Here is a 23,122-nt window from a genome sequence, read left to right on the forward strand (position 1 = left end):
AGCTACAGTAGGTTTCGTGAGGAAACTTTTTACATTGTATAAGCCAGTATAAAAACATTACTCTTGCTAAAAAGGAAAAAGAATAATGAGGCCATCAAACTGCCATCTGTCTCTCCCTGGTGGCAGAAGTTAATTTTTGTGGTTATTTTAATGATGAGGCAACATTATGATCTTTCAGTACAAAATATTAAAACTCACAGTAAAGAACAGACACATTCCATTCTGATCCATGGAGCTGCTGTCAAGTGTGAAGCGAACAATGCACTGGGAACAAGGCTCATTAATATCCTATTAATTCACTCCCTAAAATAATCATTTCTTTTGCCATTAGCAAAAAATCTCTCATTTCCCTTGGCAGTTCAGCTAGGGTTTGAAAATGTGATGGCATCAAAGAACAGACCTTTGTTTTATGAAAGCACTATTGCTTTTACATTGCACCCTTTGAACACCACCAAGCATTAACTATCCTCCTGGGTAGATGGTGGTTTCAGGTGTAGGAAAATCTTTAGGGTTTAACCTTTTAATGCACAGCTTGGCACACACAAATAAACCTGTATCATTGCAAATGGAATTCGGGTTATCTAATAATGAAATTTGGTCTGATGACCTTTGTCACATAATGGCTGTATCCAAATTTCAATTATCCAAATATACTTTCTGCCAAAAATTTCATACCAATGGTAGTTTAAGGTAAGAATAAATAACATGCAAAGTAACCGTGAATAAAAAGTAATACATTATTTAAATATGTCTTTGATCACAGTAGCATTCCAAGAAGGTCCTATGCAAACATGCAGCACTAACACAGAAGAATTCTGAGATGCAAATACTTACCTTGAAAGACTGGGATTAGGATTTGTTAGGATTGTTTTGGCAAAGTCTCAAGGCTGTTGACATTAAGTGTGATTTATAAAGAAGGCTAAAACTATGAACTGCCAATTCTCTTTGCTATAAGAGAAATAACAGAGCAAACGGTTGCAGAGTAATGAACGACTGCTATTAAGTGGAGCAATCCCCATGGCAGCTCATTATGCTAGTGAGGTTAAACAAATGCACTGCTCCAATCCAGTTGTTTAACTCGCCACTCACAGTAGCACTGATAAAACAGTCTATATACATGCTTCCTATTCGTATTTCACAATTATAGGGTATAATCCAAAGGATCTCCTTTACCTCCTATAAGAAAAAATCCAAATCTTTCTTAACCTTCTATCCTAACAAGCTGGACCTTGTTTAAAGTGGAGGAAGAAAGATTCCATAGAGCAGGTGTGGTCATGTTTTTATTTAACCTACTTTCCAGGTCAAAGCAATGGGTTTTGTTAAATTACCATTCTATGAAGTATAGCTAATTGAATTAAGCATGAACATGTTTGTACTGTGAACAGCTCAACTCTTCATCCAACACACTGAAGTATCTTGGAAACTAGCAGGAAACTATTACAATTATTCATTCCTGAGTACGGACAGCATTCTCAGTGCTGTACTAAAATAAAGCAAGATACGCCCTTACCCTCCAAAATGTATTCTTCATAAACGCTCAAATACCATGGTAGGAAAAAGCATCATTAGACATGTTTGATATTCTATACCTTGGGGGAGCCCCCTGTAACCTCCCTATTCCTCATTTTCAGGAAACTGTGATATTGCATATAAAGCATGCCAACTGATGTATCATGGGAAAGGTTATGATCTGCTGAAAGCCATTTTTCCATCTAAATATATATATCATCAATGCATATGAAGTTATGAGAACGTGCTGTACGGTTGTCACTAAAATATGCTATGGGTTGGGGAAGCACCCAGATACTAGCACCTCCAGAGACAATGCCAAGGAAAGTAACCAGTGCCCAAGCAAGTGTCAAACAACCCATCAACAGCCACTGTCCAGCAAGGGAGCTACAATTCAGTGCATCACCTGCAAAAGGCCACACCAGGGGAATTGTTCAACCTTGCCTGGGGACTTAGCAATGCCCCCAGACATGCCTGGACTTGTGTTCTCCAAGCAATAAAATACAACACAGGGGCCCCATGCTTGGCCTTTCTCCTACCCGCACCTACACTGCAAGCAACAAAGACACTCAGAAGACTGAAGACTCCAAAAGAGGGGACTGGCCCAGGTTTCAAGGGTGAAACTTGTATACTATAGGGATTGCAAAATCCAGTGGGGTGAGAAAAACTGCTTAATCTAGATTCATAGATTCATAGAAGGTTAGGGTTGGAAGGGACCTCAGGAGGTAGATGTGGCCCAGTCTAATAGGACTGAGAGTTTAGACCAGAGGTGGGCAAACTTTTTGGCCTGAGGGCCACATCGGGGTTGCGAAACTGTATGGAGGTCCGGGTAGGCAAGGCTGTGCCTCCCCAAACAGCCTGGCTCCTGCCCCCTATCTGCCCCCTCCCACTTCCCACTCCCTGACTGCCCCCCTCAGAACCCCCGACCCATCCAACTTCCCGTGCTCCTTGTCCCCTAACTGCCCCCCCTGGGATCCCACCCCCATCTAACCCCCCCTGCTCCCTGACTGCCCCGATCCCTATCCACACCCCCGCCCCCTGACAGGCTCCCTGTGACTTCCACGCCTATCCAACTTCCCCTATTCCCCCACAGAACCTCCGCCCCATCCAACCTCCCCCTGCTCCCTGTCCCCTGACAGCCCCTAGGAATCCCCTGCCCCCTCACAGCCCTTGCCTCAAGCGCCCCCCGGGACCCCACCCCCTATCCAACCCCCCCTGCTCCCTGTCCCCGACTTCCTCCCGGGATCCCCTGCCCCTTATCCACCCCCTTACACCATGCTGCTCAGAGCAGCAGGAGCTTGCAGCCCCACCACCCGGAGGGGGAACAGCAGGGGAGGGGCCAGGGGCTAGCCTCCCCGGCCAGGAGCTAAGGGGCCAGGCAGGGCAGTCCTGTGGGCTGGATGTGGCCCGCAGGCCATAGTTTGCCCACCTCTGGTTTAGACTGTGTTCTTATATATTTTATTTTATTTTGGTAACTAAATCTGACTTTTTGCCTAGCACTTGTAATCACTTAAAATATTTCTTTTGTAGTCAATAAACTTCTTTTATTGTTTATCTTTACCAGTGAGTTTGCCTGAAGCGTGTGGTAAATCTGCTCAGGTTTGCAAAGGCTGGTGTATACCCACTTTCCACTGATAAAGTGGTGAACCAATTAATAAATCTGCACTGCTCTTCCCGAGGTACAGTGCTGGGAGCTCGGGGGATTCGGCTGGTGCCTTCCTCTGTGATTCATGAGTGGCTCTGGGAGCATCCATGCGATCCAGCTGGGTGTGGGGCTCCACATGCAGTTGTATTGAGTGATAACAGCATCCGAAAGGGTTTGCTGCTTGTCAAGAACAAAGCATTGTGAGAGAGAACCCAGGCTAGAGAGTTAAGGGGGCACACTGGTCCCACGTTCCCATGCTGTACTTCAGGGGTCCCAGCACAACATGCACATGAGCAGCAGACAGAACAGAGGTCACCAGTAAAGCTAAGGACAAATGTGATGTGCTGGAGAGTGCACAGCACTTCCATCTGTAGCAGATAAAATCCAGTTTTATCTCACTGGATCGTAATATCAACATGACAGAATTAGAGGCATTCATGTGCATTACATCTCAGAAGAGGTAAAGAAGTTCCATCTTGAACTACCAAGGTACAGTCCTATCAGAACTTCCAAGACAAAGGTATAAGATACTATGTTTGGAAGTTGAAGCTAGACAAAGTCAGGCTGGAAATAAGGAGTAAATTTTTAACAGTGAAAGTAGTTAACCACTAGAACAATTTACCAAGGATGGTGGTGAATTCTCCATTACTGGCAATTTTTAAATCAAGACTGGATGTTTTCTGAAAGATATACTCTAGTTCAATCAGGGATTATTTTGGAAAACTTCTCCGGCCTATGATATACAGGAAGTCAGAATGGATGATCGCAATGGTCCCTTCTGGCCTTAGAATCTATGAAAGACTACCTGATATGGGAATAAAAGAAAATGTGAAGCATTTGGGAGCATCACTCTGATGAGAAGCATTTGATGGGATCTACCTATCTAATTTAGGTATTTCTATGGTGCCTGTGACAGATGTGGAGCTGCTCTGTAATAATGAATACTGTATGTTGAGTGGGTTATAGAGGTGTTTACTGTGCAAATATGTTGGTTTTGTTTAAAAGGGTACTGTACTGCTGTAAGGAAAAATAAGCAGGAAGCGAAACAATGGCTCAAGATAAGCCAATCCTCAGGAAACACTTATGGGTTGGTAAGAGACAGCGTGTGACAGGAAAAGACTATGGAACACAAGAAGATCAAAAGGACTATAACAGTTTAAGAAGAGACTCTCGGGGCAAGGGGAGGCCAGGAGTTGTTTGGGATATAGAAGCCAGACTGACACAACCGTGCGCTGGGAAGGTCTGAAGAGGGTAGGCCTGTCCAGGTCACCATGAGGAGGCAGTAAGCCTCAAGTAGGATATACATCCACATAGACTATTTGTTTTAAAATCCAAATTATGCTTTGTTCCTCCTGTGAGAATAAAGAACACTTTGGTTTGACGAAGGCTGTCTAGTTATTATACTCACCACTGGTTACACACTCACAAAGGGAAGAACTGTAAATATGACCATGACTATCACCATGGTATCTGAGCTTCCTATTAAAAGATGCACATGGTGCATCTGTACAATAACAATGGCACTTCTTCCTAATTCTGCATTTTATCTGCTTTAAAAGTTAAACCTCTAACTGATCACAATCATGAAGGAAAATGAAACACGTTCAAGCCAAGGAAACGTCATGTGCAGTTTATCATCCCCAAAATCATAGTTACATCAAAAAATCTTACAGAATTTGCATCTGTTCTCAAATAGATTGCCCTCCCCGGTCCTGTTTGCAAATAAGTAACTCACCAGTATACCCTGCAAAAACAACAGGACCACCAAATGATTCAGGTGGCTGGTAACCTTCACCTCTAGATCCCTAGTTAGAAGTAGCCCACGTTGGTAGTGACTGAAAGTTACCTCCATCAGACAGCTGTTAATGGCTAATGTATAATAAGTTTGCTGGCTCAGTCCAGTTCCCAACAGACAAAAGTCATTACCACAAAAATCACTAAATCAACTTGCATTTAATTCACTGCCTTGTTGGCACTCTCAGAGGGGTCATGAATTGAACAGGTCTGGAGACAAAACTATCCTTTCACCCAGAAAACTGGCTCCCTCCAGATCAGAAGTGGAGTATATTGACAGGGCAGAGTGGGGAACCTTCTGTCCAATTTGTGGCTAAAAAGAGGATTTCCACGCTCAGTGCTGTATTCCTGAAGGGAGCTGCACAAACCCAACATTTATATTACATGGAATAATGAAGATTTACACAAAACACACAACTGTCTGAACATGAATACATCCACAAGCTAACTAGTCTGCAAAACTAAAGGCTAGTCAGAGGCAGACACGGAAAGACAGCATAGCTGACAGAAATGTAAATACTCCCAGACGTGTTTTAAAAAAAACACAAAAGGCAAAGGAAGATGAGAGAGCAAGCAGACATTTGAAGATACTGTTCACACACGCACACAGGCACTAGACCACATTCAGCAAGTACATGAAGTACAGAGGGGCCCAAACAGGTACACTCCTGAACTTTGGGAAAGTGACGGCTTAAATGCCAACATTCATGACATACCATGGCTAGCAACACCTGCTTTATGTAAAAAATATCCGGTGATGGGGCATGGTATAATGGCTTTACTAGCCCTTGTTTGGAATGACCTGCATGACTTACTTGAGGTTTTGCCACCTGCAAATAATGTGGTTATCCCAAAATATTATTAGCATCAGTTTTGTATAGCTTCACGCCCAAACAGATATGATCCCCTATATTGACACACAGGCTAGTTATTAGTCAATAGCCTCAGATGCACACCATAAATATGTTGTGAAATTAAATATGTTGTGAAATTAAAACACAGGTGTCTAATCACATGAGCAATCAAGCCTGGCAAAAAAAACAAAACAAAACAAAAAACCAACTTTGTGCTACAAGTCGTTACAGTGGAAATTTTTAACTCTGTTAACAGACCCTGCCTAATTTATCACTAATCAGTTTATTCTGAGTTACTGTTACATCCTAGCTCCACTGGGAAAGCAGTGTGTGAAGAGGGGTGTGTACTAGTATAATGAACTTGAGCAGAATTGGGAAGCATCATTTAAATGGCTAACACCAATTATTACTTAAAAGGGAGAACAGTTTTTCTTTTATTAGAAGAATGTTCATATTTGCCTCCTGCCATTCTATCTGTTATGTTTTAGGGCTCTACTCAGTTAAATAAAATATATATTAGCATTTTACAGTGGCCTCATAGAATTTGTATGTGGAAGATGAAGGGGTCCAACACTCCCTGTACCAAGACAATTATTGTCAGGATGGAGATCTACATAGAAACGTACACTCAAATGCAGCCAAAAATAGACCCAAACCAGCAGGGTGTTCATCTCTCTTTTTTTCTTACGTAGGAACCAATCTCCCATTCAAAGCAAGATTTAGCACGTCAGGAAAACTGTCTTCCTTATTAGAAAGCTTCCACAAAAACAGTATCCTGCCACACTCTTCCCTTTACATTCACTTCTAAATTATCAATTAGCAGGGTCTTGAGTATGTCATGACATCACTCCCAAAATGGTCAGTTACCATATATTAATAACAGCAACAACAAAGCTTTGTGGTACAGGGGTGCTGCAATCTCAGCCACAGCTAACCAGTACGCCAGTGACATTGAGAAAGCTTAGCTTTCTTTACAGAAAGATTTACACCAGTCAGGTCTGTTAGACACCTGTCATTCTTTCCTCTTTTTCTCTCCTTCTACAAGTACCCTTCTTCTCTTCTCTTCCATTCTCATATTCAGAATCCTCCTTTCATTTCCTCTCTCTTCTTGCCTTTCCATCTGAGCTTCCTTCTGCTCTACACCTAGTTCTTTCTGTCACCTTCCCAAGCTCTTGACTCCCCCTCCTGCATCTCTGACTTCTTTCCATGACTACTGTACCTCTTCACAGATAATTGGGCACTTCAGGAAGCCTCATTTCCTCAGAGACAGGTTTTCTGTTCAGCTCTAGAGAAGACGACAGCTTCTCAATATACATTAAATAAGCCTCAAGAAGCAAGACAGTTGTAGAGTTACCATTTATGTTAAAAAATATCTGAGAGTCTCTGCCTATATGCTTTATTTGGTGATCAGGGATCCCAAATTATGGTTCTAGCATGTGCATAAAATGTTTAGGAGTGTAAGAGACCGCTATTTTTCTGCTTAAATATACACAAGAAAATTAAAGCAGATGTATTAGACAATTATGTCCCTTTAATCTATCCTTTTCCTACTTCCCCCTTTTCTTTCCTCAGGTCACTAAGGCCATATTTACACTACAAAATTTTGTCAACCTAAGTTACATCGGCACATAGCCACCGCAGTTATTAAATCGTTTGTGTGTGGGCACACTTGGCTCCTTGTGTTGCCGGTTTGCGTCCTCACTCTGAGGGCTTGTATTGATCTATATTGTCAGTGTGGGGCATGGTGGGATGTCTCCTGGAAGCCAGTCACAGTTGACTTAAGCAAAGCAGTGTCTACACTGACATTGTGTTTACCTAATTCCATCGTCCATGACTCTACGCTGAGGAGGTGCTACTAAATCGGCGTAGAGGCACTTACGTCGGTCGGAGCCAAATTTAAGTGAAGACACTTCCATAGCTAGGTTGATGCAAGGCAGCTTCTGTCGACCTAACCCTGTAGTATACACCAGGCCTAAGACACTCTACAGCACAGTTTATAAATGACACTGGCAACAACCATCCAACCATTTCCAAGATTGATTGCCAAGCATGATTCTATCAGAACGCTGCTTGACTACCACCATAGCTGTAGCATGTCCATTGCTGTATTTATTTACATTTTTAACAGCGATGTTAGACGCATCCAGGCTATAGATGCCCCCATAGACAGTTAACAGGTCATGATTGTAAGATGGCTTGTAACTAAGTTAGAGGTGGATGCAAACTATATTAGGTTGCAACCATCTTTTCATTTATAATTTTTATTTTTTTTCCAAAATGCAACATATATACCAAAATACCAGATTCATCATAATACATAAAGTAAATAAAGAGGGTTAGAATAAAGGGAGGGGAGAAGAAGCAGCTGTAACCAGCTTTGAAAATTGCCTGGTTATTTGCAAGCCATTGTGCTGACAGAACATAAGCCAGACATTTAAATCCTTCAGCTTGGATGTGAACTCCAGTAGAAGTATCACATGACATTCACTACTATAAAAGTACATGTTCTCTTAAAAAGGATTTTGAAAAGCTTTGTGTACCTTCCTCACTGGATTCAAAGAGGGGTGTTGCAAGGTGCTCTCTGAGGAGGGACTGCTGACAGTGGTTTCTTCAGCTAATGGTTGTGACGGAGCTGGAATAACATTTCTATCAAGAGGAAGCACTGGCTTTTCACTTTCTAGTTCAGCAGAATCCTCACAAACCTATGATGAAAGGATAAGATTTCAATATTTCCAGGAACTCAGATCCAGTAAATGGTAGGAAGATAACATCAGCACACTGCATGTGAAATATGAAAACCATGAAAATTCCTTATAACAACACTATTGTTTTAAAGACACTCAAAATAACCCAAAAGGGGAGGGGGAGGGGGAGAGAGAGAGAGAAACTGATCTCCCTCTTAGGCTTTTGTCTATACTAGTACTTTTGTTGGCAAAACTTTTGTCAATCAGGAGTGTGGAAAAAACCACCATTGACTGACACAAGTTTGACTGACAAAAGCGCTGGCGTGAACAGCGGTATGTCAGCAGAAGACCGTCTCCTGCCAACATAGCTACTGCCACTCATTGGGAGTGGTTTAATGACGCTAGCGGGAGAGCGCTCTCCTGCAGGCATAGAGCGGCTACACAGCAGACCGCACAGCAGCCCAGCTGCAGCAGTACAGGTGTGCTACTGTCAGGTCCATAGTGTAGATATAGCTGTAGTACATCATGGGGAAAATCCTGTACAGAATCTACCTTGAATGGTCTAAAATCCAGGTATTCCCACACACTATCTGCCATGACAGCTAAAACCAATGTGAGCACTTTGGAAGATGGTCGAAGTTTACAGCACTTAGGCCTGGGCAGAGTTTACCAAGTGAAAGAATCATGACTGTGGAATTCATTTCTTGGGAGATCTTCCAGAGCTCCCACCATCTTTTGAGTGCATTGCAAGAGCCATCTCTTTGTGCAGGCTTTGCCTAATGGGGTCTGGGAAGCTTTTAGCCATATTGCCCGAGTTGGCCACCATGGCTGCCACCAGGCTCAGTTCTAGACTTTAATTATATGGTTCTGACTGAGGGCAGGAAGGGGAGAATATGGCTCATTTTATAGAATTCTAGTGTATTATCTAGCGTGGTCTCCTGCTGGATGAAAAATCAGCGAACAGGGAATGTACACTTACTGTAACCCATCACCTATACTGCTCTGACTCTGTTTTATTCCCTTCACTTGTCTATGTGACACTGTCATTTACTGTTATGTAGCAGGCATGGTCAAACTGCAGCTCCTGAGCCGCAAGTGGCTCTTTTTACAGTTAAAGTGCAGTTCATGGAGCTCCCCCAGACACCCCCATTCTTCATCTACTAGACTGGGTGGGGGGAGATTGTGGCTTCTGCCCTGTGGTGGGGTGGTGGGACTAGGGGCTTCTGCCCTGCAGGGACGGGGATCTCAGGGCTTTAGCCCCATGCCCCAGCAGGCGCCAGCCCACAGGGCAGGTTGTGCATGCCTTGCAGCTCTCAGACTTCTGAAGATTATTGTATGCGGCTCAGAGGATCAGTAAATTTGGCCACTCCTGTTATTTACCAAAAGAAAGGCAGAGTGGTTTTGTGATTAAGGCTCTGGACTGTGGCTCAGGAGATCTGGGCTCTGTTCCCAGATCTGCAACAAACTTCCTGTGTGACCTTCAGCAGGTCATTTAATATCTCTGTCCTTCAGTTCCCCATCGTAAAATGGGAATAACGACACTTATTTTCTCCACCTTTTGTCTGTCTTGTCTCTTTAGAATGTAAGATCTTTGGAACAGGAACTACTTCTTGTTGTGTATGTACAGCACCTAGCACAACAGGGCCTGGATCTCAGCTGAGGCTTGAGTCCGTACTGTTACACAAATATTCACAAGAAGAAAATAACTTGTACTGTAAATAATAAAGTTTTAACCACCCAAAATGGTGGCAAAGTGATTTCCATACATTTAAATTAGCGTATTCCAAATATAAACTCTCAAAACTACCTGAGTTATGCTTCACAACTAAAGCTGCTATCAGATCTGTTGCATTTACAGTAAGTTGGTTAACAACACTGAAATGTCTACCTTTATCCTCTCAGTCTCAAGCTCTGAGCCAGTGCTGACCAAATGCATTGGGGGGGAAGGGATGGTCTGGAAAACTTACTTGTTGCACTTCATCTTGGATTTGCTGCTGAACTGGGGCTGGTTGCCTCACTATGTAGTTTATCTGTCCAACAATGGTTTGCTGAACAGGCTGAGGCTGTTTGGCTTGATTCAGCTGCAAGCTTGGTTGCCCTTGAGCCTGAAGGAGAAGCTCCAAATCCTTTTTCATTTCTTCCAGTTCAAACTGGTGGTGCATTATGTCCAAACTCTGTTGTATGACTTGTTCATGAGCGTTTTCATTCTGACTGGCTGTGGGAGGCAGTGGCTGTGGTTGCTGCTGCTGCATGTGGTTAAGCTTCAGCTTCTGAAGATGACCAAGCTGCACTTGCACAGCTGGAGTCTGCAAAGCAGGCTGGGTGTGCAATTGTTGCACATGACCAGTGTGAACCTGATGAACATCTTGTGGGGGAACCGTGTAAACTGGATGTGGAGTCTGCTGTGGCTGTTGAGCTTGCAATTGTTTTCCCATCCTCACAGACACATTATCCTGCTCTGAATGGGATGGTTGCTGTAGACAAGGCTGCATTATTTTCAAAGGCTGAGGTGTGCCCCTCTGCTCTTTTTCATGCTGCTGAACGTTGTATTGCAGTGGGAAATGCAGTGGCGGCTGCTGCTGCATTTCAAGAGGATGTCTAAAATTCTGATGATGGCGGCTCATCTTGTGCTGAAGACGCTGACCCTTATTCATGTGAGGGATGTTGAGGCAATGGGAACAACACGCTGGTGTAGGAGACTGAACAGGAGGTGGAAACTGATGTGACTGGTTATGGATAGCCTCAAGCTGTGGTGCTGGCGAATGTTGTCCATGATACATTGATGTCTGTAATCCTTGTACATTTCCAAAGGTTGGGACATCTGAATGAGGAGTGTGTCCACCTTCCATTGTTAAGCCACCTGTGAAAGCAGTACAATTACTTTCGATACAATTAACTTCTACCTTCACTTGTTCCTAGCCAAGGAACTGGGATCTTGACAAACTGTTTAATTTACTACTTTATGGGTAAATTCTACAAAGGCAATTTCTTTGTCTCAGGTTCAATTTTGAAATGACTCAAATCCTGTTTAAAAAGCCCTTTAGGATAACTTCTCATTTTCTTCTATCTTTTCCACTAAACAAAACCATTGAGGATACATTTTCTAAGAATTTTGCATGATTTTAAATCCCACAAAACTCCCTGATGTCAATTGGACTCATGATTAAAACACCAGTCACTGCTTTGAAAAATTGCCACTCAACTCCCATTATTTTAACTGATGGATGTGGCGAAAGCTACCATTTTTTACTAACGTATACACTTAAGTTCTCATCCATAAACATAGGCACACGGAATATTTGTTTTCAGAATGAAAGTAAGACAGATAAATTGGATGGATGTCATGTAGAAGAGAATCATAAAATCACAGAAGACAAACACGGCCTATGAGGTGATCTTGTCAATCCCTCTGAAAGTACTGGATTATTCCCTACAGTATATTTTCTAGTCCTTTATGCAGTCTAGTGTTAAATGTCTTAAAATGGGATGAGGAATGACCTTTTAGATCTTTGATCAGAAGACTGAACTGGATTACTGGAAAAACCTACTGCAGCCAGCCAATGTATAGCGGGTGGAAGGCACAAGATTGAATGCATGCATATATATTATATAAATAGATATACAACAGGCCGCATCCTTAGGTCCACCATGTCTTGTGCATCCACTGCAGTGTGTCTGGGGGGAACAAAGTTGTCTTTAAGCCACCTTTGTGCTCCCCAATCCTGACTGTGCCAGGCACTGGTCAGGTCCCAAGGCCATCCAGCAGCAGGGGATGACTGGAGCATAGGGATGCCCCAGCCAAGGCCATTCTGTGGAAGACAGGAAGGAATGGTATAGGACTTGCCACAGTGGCTCTTTTCCACCCAGGGAATCCTCCACTGACTGACCAGGCTGATTTTAGGGCCACTGGAATAGTACAAAGCTGCCACTTGCTAGGGGATGGGGGCCAGTTTGCTCAGAACGGTATTTGGCACAAAACAGGCAAAAATAAACCTCTTGATTTGAATTTGGCATTGAGTGTTACTACAATGTATGTCATTTCAGTTAATTGTTTATGTTCAATCAAATATACTTCATGAATAACAAAGGCATCTACAGAGTAACTTATAATTTGTGGTTTGGGTTTTGTTTTAATGTACTCTAATAAATACTGGAATTAACATGTCCAGCTCTTACCCTTCACTTATTTCCTTCTCATAATAAACTTTCAAATAATTAGGACACAATCACATAGCAAACAGCTTGAAATTAATACATCATTACATAATAAGTTGTTCTAGCCATACTGGTCCCAGGATATGAGAAATAAGGTGGGTGAAGTTAAACCTTTTATGGGGTATCCTATAGAGTCCATATAAGGTATTGTATAAGGTATTACCACACCCACCTTGTCTATTACGTAATAAAGCACACAAACAGCTTGCTATGTCATTGTATTCTGTAGATTATCATTATAAAATACCATAAGTGTATGTTCCTGAAAATCTGTAATGTCTTCCTGTGTCTTTTACTCCTTTGAGTTAAATGTATATTAGCTGTTCTGTTTTCTGACCATTATTGATGACATTTACACAAAGACACCCCCACCACCACTCTTCACAAAACCAAAGTAATGTCAGTTGCACAGTTTATTATTGTGCAACTCCCATATAACCAAAGGGGTCACATTTTGTCATGACCTTATCTAACTAAGTCAGCACTTACCACCTGGGGGCCTCCTATTTTACAAGGGATTTTATTATGAATCATTTACCATCGCACAGTATTCTGTGTAAGTTCTTTACATCTACAGCATCGAGCACTCTTTTTCTTGGACAGCTGATCTATTGTACATCACAGTGTAATAATACTTGACATTTAGTGCCGTTCAGCTGCTTTGAAGTGCCCCATGGCAGTGAAATAAGGTTTAACGAGACACTATATTTTACACTATCATGCCCTGTACAATTTCTTAACTAAGGAAAGCTCTTTGAGACAGGGGCTTTCTTTATCGGTGTGTCTAGTACAGCTTTGAGCACCAGCACTTATCTAATACAGAAAATCATAGTCATCACGCTGTATTTTTCTTACCTAAACTGGACAATTGTTTAGTCCAGAAAGAAGGGTCCCAAGTGAATCTGATCTTCCAAGGAGGGCCTACTTCTGTGCTACAATTTGTCTCCAGCAAATGCTGTATCTGAAACACAATCTGGTGAAAAATCAAAGGATCACTGTTTCATCCAGTGGATTTAAAATCATTATCATTTAATGTTGAAGAAACATTAAATCCTTAAAAGAGTCATTGAGTGGGAATGAATTTAGCCCAATATCATACAAAGCTCCTCTAACCTCGGCTCCCAGACAACATTCAGATTTATGTTGTGCTGCACAATATGTTTTCTCTTAGTTTTTATTTGCAGGCAACAAGAGCCCCATTCTGAATGTGGCTTTCCCCTGCACCCCGACCTTGTGTGCGGAGTGCCCTGGTAGGCTCCTATCTTTTTAGGGCTCCCCGATCCCTGACTTATGGTTCCTGCACAGTTCAAGCCAGGTTCACAAGGCTTCTCCGACCCATTTCTTTCTGATTCACTATGTTCCTAATTAAGTTACCCTTCTGGATCTTCATTCATTGTACCACTGCACAATTTCCTCTAATCCAGACAGTGGGTATTACTCTTACCAGTTCCTTACTGAAGAGGAATGGAATGCTGTTTTTACTGCACACTGCCCAGTTGATAAAGTTCTGCACATGTTCAAACTGCCGGTTTAAAACCATGATGCCTTGAAGTTGTTGCTCCAACTTCTGTTTCCTCTCGCTGGTAATTCTCTGGTGATAATGAGAAATAATATGTTCTGCACAACTTTAGCCAGCGTTCAGATAGACTTACTATATACAGTCAGTGTGCATCATCAAAGGCATTGTCTGGACGGGCACTTGCTGAAAATTTGGAACCTCTTTGAGCCATCAAGTAGAAAGAGACAGCAGAGCTAACAGATAGGTTCCCTTCTTATGCAACAGACACTTCCAAGTTCCACAGGAACAGATGGGAGCTCAACCCTGAAAAGTGCTGAGCTCTGATCCCATTTTAAGTTTGAGAGAAAAAATATTTTTTTTAACTGATACACTATAACTTACACAAGACATATTCTTTCTTCTGGTTGGCGTTAGGATTTAACTTGCCAAGGCGATGTCAGAAAAACTCTCTTGTTAAACCACTTCTCAGTATCACTGGTATCATCCTCACTTACCTCAAGTTGCTCTAGAAGGTCATTTGTTCGTTTATTGATTTCATTCATCAAAACCATCTTGGCCATTTTGATCTGATTTTCCACTTTTCTGTGCAAATGTTTTACTTCAAATAACCTGTGGGGAAAGTATAAATACACCTTCATGAATCAATCAGCATTCCATTTATTCAGCATTTGATAGTTATTAATTACAATGAGAATAGATTTGAGAATTAATAAAAGACTTAGGGCTTGATCCATCTTCCATTGAAGATAATGGAAAGATTCCCATTGATTTCAGTGGAACTAGATCAGGCTTTCAAACACTTCCCAACTGGTCTTCTAAAATTGCTTCATATACACAACACAAGTCAAGAATATTTAAGGTTGGCAGAATTTAATTTTATTTTTTTATAATTTTGATGGATAATATTGATGTTTTAAGCATTTTTATTTGTATCTATTTAAATTTTCAGAGTTGCACAAAATTATGGTTTTTAAGTATCTGTAAAAATGATCATCTATTTAAATTTTCACAGTTGTGGGAAATTATGTGGTAGTCTGACACTAATTATTTAACAGAAGACATTGAGATTCAATAAATTAAACCTTTATAACCATTAAATACAAATTTTCCAGCATCGCATGTCAAAATGTACAAAGTAAATATAATTAAATCAAACTCTCATAAGTTCTCAAGCAGCACTTTCTTTATTTTGCCTATCTGTAAATTTCAATGATCATGGATGGAAATGTTTTGGTTTGTGCGGTGAAATCACCGTTTACTGACATTTACTGATAAGGATAGCTCAGTGGTTTATGAACCCAGGTTTATAAACCCAGGGTTATGAGTCCAATCTTTGAGGGGGGCATTTAGAAATCTGGGGCAAAAATTGGGGATTGGTCCTGCTTTGAGCATGGGGTTGGACTAGATGATCTCTTGAGGTCCCTACCAAACCCTGATATTCTATGATTCTAGGATATTTTACTTGCTTTACTCTTCTCCCTAGGGAACAGAGAAAACTACATCTACCCTCTGCATACCAGAAATCCTCACATGGTTCAGATGGACAGCTGACAACAGAGAGGCAAAATGAAGAAAAACAATAGTCTCAAATAAATATCTTTAATTTATTTTCAGAAAAATTAATGTCTAATTAATTACTTCATACCACACTACAGTAGAGATGGATTTTATATGGGTTTGAGGGTTTTAAAACTGATCTCAACTTTTCCATTAATTGGCCTGACAGCAAACAAATCCAGAATAAGTAACTGAAAATCAGTTCATATAATGAACTGTCTTCTACTGTTACACCATTTAGGCTATGTCTACACTAGAGATCTTACAGCGGCACAGCTGTACTAATGCAGCTGTGCCACCGTAAGATCTCTCCTGTAGCCGCTCTATGCCGATGGGAGAGATCTCTCCCATCGATATAATTAAACCACCCCCAACGAGTGAGCGGCGGTAGCTATGTCAGCAGGAGAAGCTCTCCTGCCAACATAGCACTGTGTACACTACCCCTTATGCCAGTGAAACTTATGTCATTCCGGGAGGTGTTTTTTTGCACACTCCTGAGCAACATATGATTTGCCAACATAAGTGCTAGGATAGACATGGCCTTAGTTCATACAGCTTGGTTGCCAGGTTTGTTGAAAAAACAAGTACTAGATTTTTATATAATAGATAGTTCTGATCTTTTCTTGTTCTACTTCGGTATTACTACATAACATCAAAATATCTTTGGAAATTGCAGTCAATTGTCATACACTCTTTCAGTCTGCCCCAGTTCTGTAGTACTGAGAAATGGCATCTTTGCCCGTTTAACTGTATTGGTATATTTGAGATATTTAAATCTACCTATTATTTTCTACGTGTAAAGAAAAAAAATCTCATACCTTCAGCTACCACTGGCTAGCTACATTTTAACCGAAACGGGATTTTTACTGAATACCTCCTGTCATGTGCAACGGTTACCTGTCTTCAAGCTGTTTAGCTGAGACCTGCATCCCAGTTTTTCTCTCTTCCACTTTGGCTGTTACATTTTCTAGGATAACCCTCTGATTCTGCAAAGCCTCTTCAAGATGCATGAACCTGGGAAAGTAGGGAAGTTTCACATGGTTTACTGTTCTGTTCACAAATTAGCCATTCTTCAGGTCATCCCTAAATATTTTTCCTTCTTTGCTAGGTTACAATAAGGCATTGTCGTTACTTAGCAGATTGATAATAAATCAGAATAGAATTAAGAGCTCAGTTGTGCCTGCCAGGACACACTGGGAGCTGCACCAAACCCAAACGAATTTGCCCATTGTTATTTTCCACCTGTTGCTACCATCTTTTATTGGGTGCAGTTTATTATTTCTCTCTGTGCAAGCTCTGCTGGTGAGCACATAGGGTGTGCAGAGCAAGGGGCTTTCCTCCACAGCCTCTGGATGGCTATAAACCCCCAGCAAGGGAGTTGGAAAGGAACAATCCCTACACTCCCCCACAAAGATTCCAGCTATGCCTGGCTTTTACATGGGTCCTTTCACCCTTCCTCTTCTCTACACAAAGGTTCATGCATGGTCTTGCCTTAAATAAGTGCATGTGCCTAAGACCTAGATAAAAACATAGTTGGGATCAATCTATTTAGGAGAGGAGCAACTAAGGACACACTACAGACAGTCAGAGAAGCCAGGTTTGTATTTCTTACGGATTTATTTCAAAAAAATATTCTTTGCTAATTTCAAAAAATATATATAATGCAAGACAAACCTTACAGGCCATATTACTATCTCACAACCTGAGCTGCTAGACTGCACTGATGAGAAACTAATATTTATAGAAAAATTTCAAAGGGACCTCAATCTGAGCATCCAAAATTGTTCACCTAAAACTCAAAGAGCACCCGTCCCGTGGTGTGCATGAGCAAATACATCTACCATCTAAACACAGGCTGCAGTAAAACAGATACGTCATTTTCACTGCCCACATTCACTTGCTTCCCATATTCTTCTGCTTCCCTTCTAACCCCTTGCCATGATCCCACCTTCCCTTCTAATCACCAACTCTCTATATCCCCTGACATCCAACACCTCTGTATCCCACCCGTCCTGTTCCACGCATTACTAACCACACAGTCACAGCCTCACCTCACAAAAATCTCCTTCGATTTCGACATAAAAACTTCCCATGGCGCACACACACCTTCTCACAATCACAGTCAAACTCACAACGTTGACCTCAGAATTCTTTTTGTAAAAATAATACATTATAGACTCTTTAAATAAAAGTATATCTATTGGTGAGATTTCTTAGCTATGCCAAGACCAGAATTCAGGTTAGTCTGATTGTGAGGAACTGGATGTGCACATGGTGGTTGGATAGACACTGGAATTGGAAGGGCGTGAGCTGCAGAGGCTGTTAGCGTGTCTGGCTATTAAGCTGTTCGGGTGCAAGTCATGTGAATTGAGTTTGGCATGCCTGTTAAAGTTGTATTAACCTGTGATTTCCTTGAATTTTGGTGACTGCAACCTCAAGGCCAAGTTAACTGTTTTTAGGTGGGGTCAATAAGGAATTCATGTTTGGTACCTGTGTTCCTTGTGTTCGGTCAGAAGACAGTTGCGGCAAGTAAGGACATCACAAGTCTCACAAAACAGTTTAAGGCTCTCTTGACAGTGTATGGGGCAAAACAAGGAAAACTCATTTGCTCCCCCTTCAGTTCCTGGAAAATATAAGACAGTGGAGACACTGAACACTAATTGCAACTGTGGCACTGCAAAGCTGCCTTGGTTTTGCCTTTTACATATTCCATTGTTGCCAACTCTCATAATTTTATTGCAAATCTTGACGTTGTTCTTAAAGCCTCAGCTCTTGGAGTCACGTGAGTCTTACATGAGAAACTTAATTTTTTAAAAAACATAAAAGTTAAGTTTCTAGCCTTTATGGTTGCAGAGCAAAACTTGAAAACATGACCTGAGTGCAGCCTAAAGGCTCAGACACCAGATCACAAAGCAAAAGAACCCAAACTGTAGTATTTTTAAAATCTCATGATAGGAGAGGGGGGTTGATTCATGACTTTGGAATGCTTGAAGTTGCCAATACTGATACTGTAACAAAGAAACTGGTGTAACATGCAGTAAAATAAATATGCTAAGTGAATCCAAAGTCAGGACAGAAGCAAGGAGATTTTTATTCCTAAAAAGGTTTCTGTGGGGTTTTCTCCACACTCATGTTTGGCTTCTGTGTTCAAATGCAGCATTACATAAACTTCAACAACTTGCGGTTACTATACCTGCTCTTGTGCACTAAAACAGGGTTAGCATTAGTCCCCAAACAGAAGTGATAAGCAGTGCACAGTGGAACTGCGAAGTGGAAAAGGGTTGCATGTATGCAGTCTATACTTGCCTTCCCCCACATGGGGAGGAATTGCCTTAGAAAGAGAAAGAGAGCTTGGGAGCAGGGTGAGAGAGAACTCAAAGGGATGGTGAAACAAGAGTAACAAAGCCCCCTTTCTAGAATTATATGCTCACAAGTGCATCTGTGTTGAAAACTCAGAAACTATTTTCTTGAATCCCAGAGGCTCCAGATAAGTGTTCAGACTTGAGATCTCAAACTTAGTCCACCCACCTAACCATTTTAAGGTTCACCCATCACTAGCTCATAATAGGGCAAAAGCAGTTTACAGAGCACATTTTCATCTGTTTCAGAGTAACAGCCGTGTTAGTCTGTATTCGCAAAAAGAAAAAGGAGGAGTACTTGTGGCACCTTAGAGACTAACCAATTTATTTGAGCATAGCTTTCATGAGCTACAGCTCACTTCATCGGATGCATACTGTGGAAAGTGTAGAAGATCTTTTTATATACACACAAAGCATGAAAAAATACCTCCTCCCACCCCACTCTCCTGCTGGTAATAGCTTATCTAAAGTGATCGCTCTCCTTACAATGCGTATGATAATCAAGTTGGGCCATTTCCAGCACAAATCCACCTTTTCTCACACCCCCCCCCCACACAGTGGGTTTGTGAGTGTGTGTGTGTGGGGGGTGTGTGTGAGAAAAGGTGGATTTGTGCTGGAAATGGCCCAACTTGATTATCATACGCATTGTAAGGAGAGCGATCACTTTAGATAAGCTATTACCAGCAGGAGAGTGGGGTGGGAGGAGGTATTTTTTTATGCTTTGTGTGTATATAAAAAGATCTTCTACACTTTCCACAGTATGCATCCGATGAAGTGAGCTGTAGCTCATGAAAGCTATGCTCAAATAAATTGGTTAGTCTCTAAGGTGCCACAAGTACTCCTTTTCTATTTTCATCTGTGGAGACCCAGCTTAGGTTGCAAGTGAAAATAAATGTAATATCTCCATATTAGTTCCACTTCATGCACATCACCAAAACTTCACAGAGTCTGGCATGACAGGCAGTCTTTGTTGAAGAGAGGCTGAAGGCTCAAACAGATCAGGACTAAGGTGTTGTCACAGAACTATGCCGAGGAGTTCACACAGCCCCTGCCCATAACATGGCTGACTCTAGACCATGTTATTAGGTCTTTTATAAGCATTGCATTTTTGGGGGGAGGGAGCACATAATCACATCCCAAAGGAACACCCTTGTGGAGACTGTGTCCTGTGTTGTCACCATCTCTCGAAAATGTCTCTGAAGTTACCAACTCTAGATTAATAGTCTTCAGTTCCCTGTTTATACAAATGTGGATGATAATACTTCCTTTCTTCCACACTTTGCCTGGTATATCTATCAGACACTAAGCAATCTGGGGCAGCGACTGCTTCTTACTGTGAGTCAGTACAATCCCCAAATCAGGCTATTATGGGGCATCTGGGCCCTGCTGTAATATAAACAAATAATAATACCAACAACACTAATCTGACAACAAAGAAATGGAGTACAATAGGCCAGTGACTAATATGGTGAATAAGCCTTCATGCAGTTAAATCACAAGAAGAATCCAGAGATGGACTAGCAGCTTTGAACCAATGTATTCTAATAAGACACATTTGTCTTGAAGCTGATGATGTCTTTGTTTCACAGGATGTTGCCAGTGAAGAAAAAAGAAGGACCAGTCACAGAGAGTGAACTCTTGCCATCTCAGGCAGATCCCTTGTTCATTGTGTGCTTACTTATGCAAAAATATATCACTCTGCTCACAACTGAGTCTCTCTCTGATGTACTATATAATACAAATCTATTCTTCCTTAGGTGAGCCAAAAAGTTTGGTCCAGAGAGCCAAACTATTTCTGAATTGAGAAGTGTGTGTTTTAGTTCAAGACCATTGCTAACACATATTTGTAGACAATTTTTTTTAAACACATGCATCAACCACGTTAGTCCCTGTTCTAATTCAGTCACTTAATGCTAGTTTCAAAGTCATGATATAAAAGGCACAATAGACTCCTGAGGTTTGCTTACAGTGAGGCCCTTCTTGTTTCTGACGCTTAGAATAAAAGTATGGATGGATGGAATCCATCCCCTGCCTCTCAGGACAGCATGAATCTGAGCAGTTAAAATCAAGTATCTTATTGCGTTCTTGGCTAGATTTCCAGCCTATTCTCTATATTGATGATTAAGTTCATTTACTGCCTCAAAATTCAAAGCTGTCTTTCTTTCCATCCTGGATTTAACGTGTAATAAGATAATTTGTACGAGGTATTAGATCAACATTTTTATGCAACCGCATAGCATATTTTACCTTTTTGAAACATTAGTAACCATGGTGTCATGTTTTATTTTTCATGGATGTGTAATTACTTGACATTGTTTTGTATTATCACTATGTAAAATTTTAACAAACAGTATTATTAAAAAATTGAAGTTGAGCCTGAATTTTATTCATCCCTCTCGTAATAGCCTTCTCTGTATCCAAGAAAGAACTCATGCTTCATGAATTCACAATCCCATGTTTTCAATGGGTTTCTAGTTTCTGTGCAAACACCTGCTTATGCATTAAAAATCTCTGCAAAAAATCAAGCAGTTAGATGTTCAAGGGTGATTTTCCTCTATCTTATCAGAGCAGTGTACCAAATGCAGACAGCAACATAATCTGTACCTCAGGTCTCAATCTGAAAAACATCTTGAGATGTTCTGTGTCCCATCTCCCAGCAGGCTCTTGAGAGGCATGATGGTTATACTGTGAAAGTACAGGACCAAGGCTACCCCTGCTGTTTGGGTTTTGAGGACAACGCAAATAGCTCTTGCTTATAGCAGGAACAGTTTTTTAAGGTCAAACTGGTCCAAGTACCATGAAACACTCTGATTTACAGTCATACAGCAAAAGCTTCCACTTTGCTTTCTCCCTCTGAAAGATCGGTAGCCTACTGGTGATTTAAATCATTCCAAAGAAATCAATGTTTTTTCAGTATGATGTCAGATTTAAAAGACAGCCACTTTTCAAATGGAAACTAGGGAAATACCCTTGTCAGCTGTAATCACACAGATTCAAAGCCACATCACTCTAGTAACTCCCAGGACTCAATAAACATATCAGGTGCCAACTGGCACTCTCATTACATTGCTTGCATTCTACACTTACTTTTATTCCCAGTTCAGAATTATGCTCTCCATGTGGGAATCACAGCTATCATAATCCAAGTCAGTTTATTGAGCATCATCTCAACAATAGTAAGGAATCATTTGCCCTATGTACTGGCACTACCATCACTTTCCTTCAGAATGTGAGTTTTGAAACAGATTAAGAAAATAACTATCTAATTCAAAGAAGATTAAAATTGGCATTTTAACTCTCTTTTTTTTTTAAAAAAAAGATGAACACATTCACCATTTTGGATCACCTCTTCCAAGGCCTGCATACAGTAATTGTCCTTATCTCAAACAAATATAAGACAGTGTGATCTCAGAAGGTATGTTTACACTGCAATTAAAAACCTGCAGCTGACCCTTGCCAGCTGCCTCAGACTCAAGGGACTAGAGCTAAAGGGATGTCTATAAAATCATGAATGGTGTGGAGAAAGTGAATAAGAAAGTGTTAATTATCCCTTCACATAACACAAGCACCAAGGGTCATCCAACAAAATTATTAGGCAGCAGGTTTAAAACAAATAAAAGGAAGTATTTTTTCACACAACGCACAGTCAACCTGTGGAACTCATTGCCAGGGGTTGTTGTGAAGACCAAAAATATAAATGGGTTTAAAAAAAAATTTAGATAAATTCATGGAGCATAGGTCCATCAGTGGCTATTAGATAAAATGGTCATGGATTCAATCCCATGCTCTGGTGTCCCTAAACCTCTGACTGCCAGAACATTGGACTGGATGATATGGGATGAATCAGGGGATGAAAGTGCCCTGTTCTGTTCATTCCCCCTGAAGCATCCGGCATTGGCCACTGATAGAAGACAGGATACTGGGCTACTGATCTGACCCAGTATGGCCATTCTTATGTTCTTACAACAGGCTGTTTTATCTTTGCT

The 23,122-nt window shown here is 41.2% G+C and overlaps 1 protein-coding gene across 2 annotated transcripts in view; it reads right to left on the minus strand.

The window, feature by feature from the left end:
• TRIM66 (tripartite motif containing 66) overlaps window positions 1-23,122 on the minus strand; it is a 57,753-nt gene that overhangs the window by 24,709 nt on the left and 9,922 nt on the right. For both annotated transcript variants that reach the window (XM_077820082.1, XM_077820083.1), the window contains 7 exons: window positions 18,268-18,400; window positions 16,675-16,791; window positions 14,715-14,829; window positions 14,146-14,292; window positions 13,557-13,674; window positions 10,454-11,346; window positions 8,343-8,504 (listed from right to left, as the gene is read on the minus strand). In XM_077820082.1, coding sequence (XP_077676208.1) covers window positions 8,343-8,504; window positions 10,454-11,346; window positions 13,557-13,674; window positions 14,146-14,292; window positions 14,715-14,829; window positions 16,675-16,791; window positions 18,268-18,400 — 1,685 coding nt within the window. The remainder of the gene's footprint in view (window positions 1-8,342; window positions 8,505-10,453; window positions 11,347-13,556; window positions 13,675-14,145; window positions 14,293-14,714; window positions 14,830-16,674; window positions 16,792-18,267; window positions 18,401-23,122) is intronic.

This window comes from Eretmochelys imbricata, chromosome 6, assembly GCF_965152235.1.
Source record: "Eretmochelys imbricata isolate rEreImb1 chromosome 6, rEreImb1.hap1, whole genome shotgun sequence".
Lineage (NCBI taxonomy): Eukaryota > Metazoa > Chordata > Testudines > Cheloniidae > Eretmochelys > Eretmochelys imbricata.